The 8,256-nt window shown below is 31.9% G+C and overlaps 2 protein-coding genes across 2 annotated transcripts; one reads left to right on the plus strand and one right to left on the minus strand.

Annotated features, from left to right (window-relative positions):
- Positions 1-2,718: 2,718 nt before the first annotated feature.
- CBG13907 lies at positions 2,719-3,788 on the minus strand (the record flags this gene model as incomplete). Its single annotated transcript, XM_002634756.1, has 2 exons — positions 2,719-2,850; positions 3,732-3,788. The coding sequence occupies 2 exons, from the start codon at positions 3,786-3,788 to the stop codon at positions 2,719-2,721; spliced, it is 189 nt and encodes a 62-aa protein (XP_002634802.1).
- Positions 3,789-4,386: 598 nt separating this feature from the next.
- Positions 4,387-5,539, plus strand: CBG13906 (the record flags this gene model as incomplete). The annotated part of the gene is made up of 3 exons (XM_002634755.1): positions 4,387-4,488; positions 5,161-5,289; positions 5,435-5,539. 3 exons carry the CDS (start codon positions 4,387-4,389, stop codon positions 5,537-5,539), a joined length of 336 nt encoding a protein of 111 aa, XP_002634801.1.
- Between the last annotated feature and the right edge of the window lie 2,717 nt (positions 5,540-8,256).

Raw genomic sequence — 8,256 nt, forward strand, 5'->3', positions numbered from 1 at the left:
GGATCCCATGGATCGAGGACCCCATGAATCCAATGGATCCCATTGATCCAGGACCCCATGGATCTCATGGATCTCATGGATCCAGGACCCCATGGATCCCACAGACCCCATGGAGCCCATGGATCCCATGGATCCCATAGATCTAGGACCCCATGGATCCCATGAATCCTATGGATCCCATGGATCCCATAGATCTAGGACCCCATGGATCCCATGAATCCTATGGATCCCATAGATCCCATGGATCTCATGGACCGCATGGATCCCATGGATTCCATGGATCCAAAACCCCATGGATCCCATGAATCCCATGGATTCCATGGATCCCATGGATCCCATGGATTACATGGATCCTATGGATCCCATGAATCCAGAACCCCACAAATCCCATGGATCTCATGGATCCAAGACCCCATGGATCCCACAGATCCCATGAATCTAGGACCCCATGGATCCCATGGATCTAGGACCCCATAGATCCCGTGGATCCCATCGACCCTATGGATTCCATGGACCACATGGATTCAGGAGGCCTAAAACCTAGAAATCCTTCTAAACATAGAGTATTTGGATGTTTGATCCTTAAACTTTACTTCGCACAAAATTTTGAAAAGCTTATTTTTTCGAAATTTTTGAAGTTTTCCAGTTCATTGATCACTGACATAACCACTCAACTTTTTCATTTCAAAAAAAAAATCCTAAATTTTAATCTCTAATTACGTAATTACCATTGAAGAAATGCGTAAATGCTGACGTCACATGGTGAAACCATGTGCGTCTCTATTTGTTATCACTAGAATATTCTCTATTTATCAAAAAGAAAAGAAACAAAAGGAGGTTATTTATGAACAAATGATAACTGATATGACCATAAAAAGAAGAGGCATACCAATTTTTGCTCTTTTTTCTTTCTTAAAATTCGTGCTTTTCATTGAAATTTGTGGGGTAGACTTTGATCTTAATTATCTTGATTTCTGTGAGAGATATTAAAATAGGGCCAACTGATAAAATGTTTATCTTTTTATTAGCTACATTTTATCAGTTGATCACTTTTTGATATCTCTAACAGGGACCCACATAATTTAGATCAAAGTTGACAAAAGGGGTGGGGGGCTAGATCGCAAATATAGAAATCCAATTTCTTCAAAAAAAGTCCTTAATTTTCAATGATTTCTAATTCTCAAAACTTTTTTATCTCTAATCTTTCCAACTTTATCTTTCTTTCTTCCTTTTTTTATTCCTCTGACATCTTCTGCCATTTCCCTTCCCAAGGTCTTCTAGATATTTCTAGATTGCTATCTTTTTCTATTTATGTTTTTGCCATTTTTCCTTTTTTTTTGTATAAATATTCTTCTATTTTTAGTTTTTTTTCACTCAAAAATTTCCTTTTATTATTATTTTTAAAGGGAAAAATCAACATTTAAAAAAACCATCATACATAGAAGTAGCGTCTTTCAGCTTTTAACTTTGAGCTCTATTATCTTACTTCCTGTAACAGATATTAAAAAGTGCTTAACTGATAAATTGTTTATCATGATATCAGCTACATTTTATTAGTTGACACATTTTTGATATCTCTCATAGGAATGAAGATAAAGCTGGTAAAAGCAAAGCCCCCCCCCCCTTCCAAAGTAGGGGGGGGGGAGGTCTCTACTATTGTCGTTGAAGTCAATTATCTCACTTTCTGTAAAAGATATCAAAAAGTGGTCAACTGATAAAGTACTTATCTTTTTATCAGTTACATTTTATCACCTGACAACTTTTTGATATCTTCCACAGGAATTGAGATATGGGAGCTCTTCTATTACAGGTTTTACGGTCACTAGAAAAATTGCCTTTTTTTGGAAAATATGCTCAAAAAAAGCAAAAAAATTGTTTTTTGATTCCTCAAAAAAAAAGAGAGGGGAAAAACTTTTTCCTCCTCATTTTTCCCCCCGAAAAAAGCAATATTTACTCAGTCGGAGAGCTCATCTGAATGGACCATGTGACCAGTTTTTTCTTTTCATTATTTTTACCTTTTTCGTCTGGAGGCCTTCATATGAGTTCAAAAATCTTATAAAAATTTATTATTTTTAAGGTTTTGAAATCCTTTAAAAATGTTTGAATTTTACTTTTTTTCATTATAAATCTCATACCGTAGACACTCTAATAGAACGTCACCCGAATCATCGTCAAATTTGAGCCCATGTATCTCATTTTCTGTAAGAGATATCAAAAAGTGATCAATTGATAAAATGTAGCTGATATCATGATAAACATTTTATCAGTTGACAACTTTTTGATATCTCTCAAAAGAAGTGAGATATATATGCTGAAAGTTTACGGTCCTGGTGGCGTTCTATTAGAGTGTTTACTGTAATACGATTTTTCACAATTTTCTTGTATTTTAAATTCTAAAAAAATTAAAACTCGATTTCTAGAATTTTTGAAATTATGATCTATTTTTAATATATATATATTTTTTTCCTTGAAAAAAAGGAACTAAATTATTTTTTTTGGTAAACAAATCTCTCTACTAATCTGTTATTTATGCTCGAATGAGCACAAAACTTATGACTTTTTTCTCCTTTTTTTTTTGGCTCAAAAATATCATAGAAAAAATTCTTGCGACATTTTTTTTTAGAAAATCGATTTAAATAACATTTTTGAGGTGAAAGTTCAAAAAACAGATCTTCTCGGTCTTCTGAATCCTTCTGATTCAATATTGACAATCTTTTCTCAACGCTTAATATTAAATATCCGAAGACTCTCCAGAAAGTGATCCTCGTCTTCTGAGTCCTCTTGATCCGTCCGATTCAATATTGACGATCGTTTCTTGACGGCGTCGGCGAATCTGAGCTCTTCGTGCTTCTGAAAATATCAAAATCTAAAGTTTCAGAGTCATTTTAAGCCAAAAATCCTAAAAATTGAGTGAGAATGAAAAAAGATGGGAATTTGAAATATCGAGATTCTTAGAATTTTTATCATTTCTGGAAAATTTTTTTGAATTTCAAAGTTTTAAATATATTGAAAATTTATAAATTAAAAAAAATTTAGAATGTAAGAGTCTTTTTAAGCCAAAAATCATGAAAATCCGTTAAAAATGAAACAAGTTATGGGAATTGGAAATTTCGAGATTTTCCGAAAAAAAATTGTTGTTTTTGAACTTTTATTGTCAAAATTTCGAAACCTGGGACATGCTAAATTTTAAAAATTATCAATATCTAGAGTTTCAGGGTCATTTTAAGCCAAAAATCCTGAAAATCCGTTGAAAATAAAAAAAGTTGTGGAAGTTTGAAATTTTGAGATTTTTATCATTTTTATCATTTTTTATCCGTTTTTTTTCAAAATTTCCATATCTTGAGTGTATTTAGTTGCTGAAATTTTAAAAAATTATTAAAACCTGAAATATCAGAGTCATTTTAAGCCAAAAATCTTGAAAATCCGTTGAAAATGAAAAAAGTTATGGGAATTTGAAATTTTGAGATTTTTAGAATTTTTATCTATTTTTGAATTTTTTTTCAAATTTTAAAATCTCGAAACAGAAAGAATTTTTTGGAAACTTTCTAAATCTGAAAATATAAAACTTCAGGGTTATTTTTAGCCAAAAATCTGGAAATCGGTTTTTAAATCTGTTAAAAATAAAAAAAGTTATGGGAATTTGAAATTTTGGGAATTTTTTTTTCAAAAAAATTTTTTTTTGATTTTCCTAATTTTCTGAATTTCAGATTCTGACCAAAATTTAGACTTACCAAGTTGCCCTGTAAAACTTTTTTAAAATTATCAAAATCTAGGTATTGCAGAGTCATTTTAAGTCAAAAATTTTGAAAATGTTATGAGAAATTGAATCTTTTGAATTTTTGGAATTTTCATCAATTTTTGAAAATTTGATTTCAAAATTTCGAAATCTTAAACATACTAATTTTTTTGAAATTATCAAAATCTAGATTTTTCAGATCATTTTAAGCCAAAAACTTTAAAAATCGGTTGGAAATTAAAAAAGTTATGGGAATTTTCTGTTCTCTGATTTTCGTTTTTTTCTAAAAAAAAGTTCCTACACATCTTTTTTTTGCACATTCAAATTCCTCTTTTTTCCAATTTTATTTTCATTCTTTGCCCATTTTATTTTATTTGATTCCCTTCTTTTTTTTCCTTCTTTTTTTTGTCTTTTTTCAACAAAAAATGTGTTTTCAAATATTTATTCCGAGTGAAAGTGTCAAAAATCTCGAACTTCTTAACGAAAAAATCTAAAAAATTGAAAAAGTTTGAAACTCAAATTTTCTAAAAAAATGTAAATTTTACAAAAAAATTTCTTCCGAAATTTTGTCAATTTCCCGATTTTTTTTTCTCGAAATTTTCAAATTTTCAAATTCCCGCCTTTCCAGATTCCTCAAAATTCGCAAAAACATGTCAATTGATTGTGGACGTTCGGGAACAATGGAACGACGACAACGACTTCATGATTTGGTGGATTTGAGAGAGGAATTGAGAGATTTACAGGCCAACTTGGTAAGTCTAAATTTCAGTCAGAATCTGAAATTCAGAAATTTAGGAAAATCAAAAAAAAAATTTTTTGAAAAAAAAATTCCCAAAATTTCAAATTCCCATAACTTTTTTCATTTTTAACCGATTTTCCAGATTTTTGGCTAAAAAATAACCCTGAAGTTTTATATTTTCAGATTTAAAAAGTTTCCAAAAAAATTCTTTCTGTTTCGAGATTTTAAAATTTGAAAAAAAAATTCAAGAATAGATAAAAATTCTAAAAATCTCGAAATTTCAAATTTCCATAACTTTTTTCATTTTCAACGGATTTTCAAGATTTTTGGCTTAAAATGACTCTGATATTTCAGATTTTAATAATTTTTAAAATTTAACATGTCCAAGGTTTCGAAATTTTGACAAAAAAAGTTCAAAACAACAATTTTTTTCGGAAAATCTCGAAATTTCCAATTCCCATAACTTTTTTCATTTTTTGGCTTAAAAAGACTCTAACATTCTAAATTTTTAAATTTCAAAATTTCAATATATTTAAAATTTTGAAATTCAAAAAAATTTTCCAGAAATGATAAAAATTCTAAAAATCTCGATATTTCAAATTCCCATAACTTTTTTCATTCTCACTCAATTTTTATTTTTTTTGGCTATAAATGACTCTGAAACTCTAGATTTTGATATTTTCAGGAGCACGAAGAGCTCAGATTCGCCGACGCCGTCAAGAAACGATCGTCAATAATGAATCGGACGGATCAAGAGGACTCAGAAGACGAGGATCACTTTCTGGAGAGTCTTCGGATAACTGAAGAAAGCATTGTGAGAATTTTGAAAGAATCTAAAATTTTAGAGCTCTAAATTCTGGAATTTGGCTTAAAATATACGAATTTTAAATTTAAAAAAGAAGTGAAACAAGAAATTTTTTTTCAATTTTTTGAAAAATTTCAGCATAAACTTTTTTTAGCACAGCCATCGCCAAAAAATCATGGAAATCCAGGGGAAAATCATTGACAAAAAAGAGAGCATTTTGTCCCTGGAAATTCTGGTGAAACTCGATGAAAATCGATAAATCTTCTAATTTTCGGGGTTTTTTGTTTGAATTTCAGATTATTTTCCGTCCCTCTTCAAGCTATGCCTTTCAGTTATCTTTTTTGAATAAAATTCTTGTTTTTTTGAATTGCACTTCTAGAATAAAACAATAATTTTCAGATAGGATTTTCAGAAAAAATTTCAGAATTGGTTTTGGAAATTTTGGAATTTTCTAAATTACATGTTTTTCATAGAAAAAGTGGTTCCAAAAACTGAATGTTCTGAAAATACGAAAAATTGAGATCGTTGAAACTTCAAAGAAAAAACTACCGGAAAACCTGTATTAGAAGGGTCGGCCCGTCTATTGTTTCAAGGGCCCTTTTATTGCAGGGGCCCTTCAATTAGAGGGGGGGCCCTTCAATTATTCCAAGCCCCTCCCGGAGGGCTCTCCTATCAGAAGGGCTCTTCTATTAAAGAGGTCCTTCTAATACAGGTTTTACGGTATATGCTTTTGAAATTCTAAGGTTCCCTGGAAGCATTCCTGACGGAACTGCTTGGCGGCGTCGTCTGGGGTCTTGGTCCACTTGATCGAAGGCGAAAGCATCGCAGAAGACAGCGAGAAGGATAGCTTCCGTTGGGTCGGTCAACTCCATACTTGACGACAGGGCCTTTGCTGGACTTTCGCGGGATCTGCCATAGTTTCTTTTAAAATCGATATGTTTAGACCAACTAAATAGCATATGATAGAACTTGACGAGTACTTCAAAATGATACTATTTGGACTACTGTATCTTGTCTATGAACAAAATTACAAGTCATAAAATGGCAGGGTCTCAGTTTTGTGTTTGTAACTTTGTTCATAGACAACATACAGTATTCCAAGTAGTATCATTTTGTAGTACTTGTCTAGTGCTATCATATCTGATTTAGCTAGTTCAAAAATATTGGTTCTGAAAGAAACTATAGAAGGCCCGGCGAAGTCCCGGTCGCAAGTATTAGGTTGTTCAGAAAGTTCGCGTCATTTTTGATTGGCCGGTTTCAAACTGTGTTATTTCAAGCGGTGTACAAACAAGGGACACGTCGTTTTATCATATTGATGGGGTCTAATATTGGTGGGGTCTAATAACAAAATTACAGACAAAAACAGAGTCCCGGCCCGGCCACTTTATGACTTGTAACTTTGTTCATAGACAAGACACAGTATTCCTTTTAGAGTCATTTTGTAGAACTCGCAGAGTTCTATCATATCTGTTTTAGTTGGTCCAAAAATAGTTGTTCTGAAAGAAACTATAGCAAGATCCGCGAAAGGCCCGGCAAAGGTCCGGTCGCAAGTATGGAGAACTCCACATGGTTGGTCAACTCCGAGTCTCTTGGTTGAATTGATGTCATGTCCGATGCGACGAGCAGAGGAGTTGATCACCTTGATGTGGTAGGTGTGCTAGGTGTACGGAGCGTGGTAGGTGTACGGAGCGTTGAAGATGATCTGGTTGGGTCTGGATGTCTCCTGGTGGGACGGATGGAGCCATGGGGGTCTACTTTCCCCCAAAAAAAATGTTTTGTTCTAAACAGCCGAAAAACGTCTCCAGAATCTTCAGGTTTTTTCATGATTCACAAAAATACCCAATAGAATTGTCTTGGACACAAAAATTGACCTTTTTTGTTATGTGCTGAAAATATTTTCAGAGAAATATAATGAAAGTGTGAATTACGCATAAGGTTATATTTTTCTATACCCCATGGACCAGGTGCATTCAATTTTGTGTTGTCTGGAACCAAAAACTAGAAAGTGAGCACAAAAAATGAGCACAAAGTTTGTTTAGAATCAAAAATTAAAACTCTGACTGTAATTTCAGAGGGTCAAAATTGAGCCCATGTATCTCATTTTCTATAAAAGTTATTAAAAAGTAGTTAACTAATAAAATGTAGCTGACATCATGATAAACATTTTATCAGTTGACAACTTTTTGACATCTTTCAAAAGAAGTGAGATATATAGGCTCAAAGTGGACTGTCCGGGTGGTCAGGGGCCAAAATTTTGGAATTCGGATTTTTTTGTTGTCCGTAATTTTTTGTATATTCCTCTGATTTTTTTCTATTTTCAGCAAATTGTTATTTTCCAGTCACCACAAAAAAAAATATTTATATTTTTGGCTGGAATTTTCTGAAAATCTATTTTTTAAAATTTTTCTAAGAATTCTAAATTTTTGAAAACCAATCAGATCAAAAAGTTGTCAAACTTTTCAAACGGATTTGATGATTTTTCTAGAATCCTATGACGAATGAAGATGATTTTTATTTGGGATTAATTTCAGAAATCATGAAAAAATGAAAAAAAAATGTTTTGATGTTTCAAAAAAGCACTCTTTTTGCCTGAAATTTTATTTGACTGAAAACCACACTTTCAGAATGTTGTGTACTGTATTGGTATAGTGTACAAAGTGATTTGAATTGTCATACAAACTTCTAAGGATTCCAGAATTTTCGAATTTCAAAAAAAAAATTCAAATGTTTTTTTCCCAAAAAAACAGGAACACATACTTCATAATAATAATTTAATTTATTAAAAATAAATACTAAAATCGAATGAATATATGACAAATTTCCTCACATTTTTAGTCTGTATAGCCTTTCAGCATACTTGTGATCGGGCCTTCCGCGGGATCGACCATAGTTTCTTTTGGGATCACTATTTTCAAATCAACTAAATTAGATATGATAGAACTTGACGAGTACTTCAAAATGATACTATTTGGACTG

Source organism: Caenorhabditis briggsae, assembly GCF_000004555.2.
Source record: "Caenorhabditis briggsae complete genome, chrIV, whole genome shotgun sequence".
Classification (NCBI taxonomy): Eukaryota; Metazoa; Nematoda; class Chromadorea; order Rhabditida; family Rhabditidae; genus Caenorhabditis; species Caenorhabditis briggsae.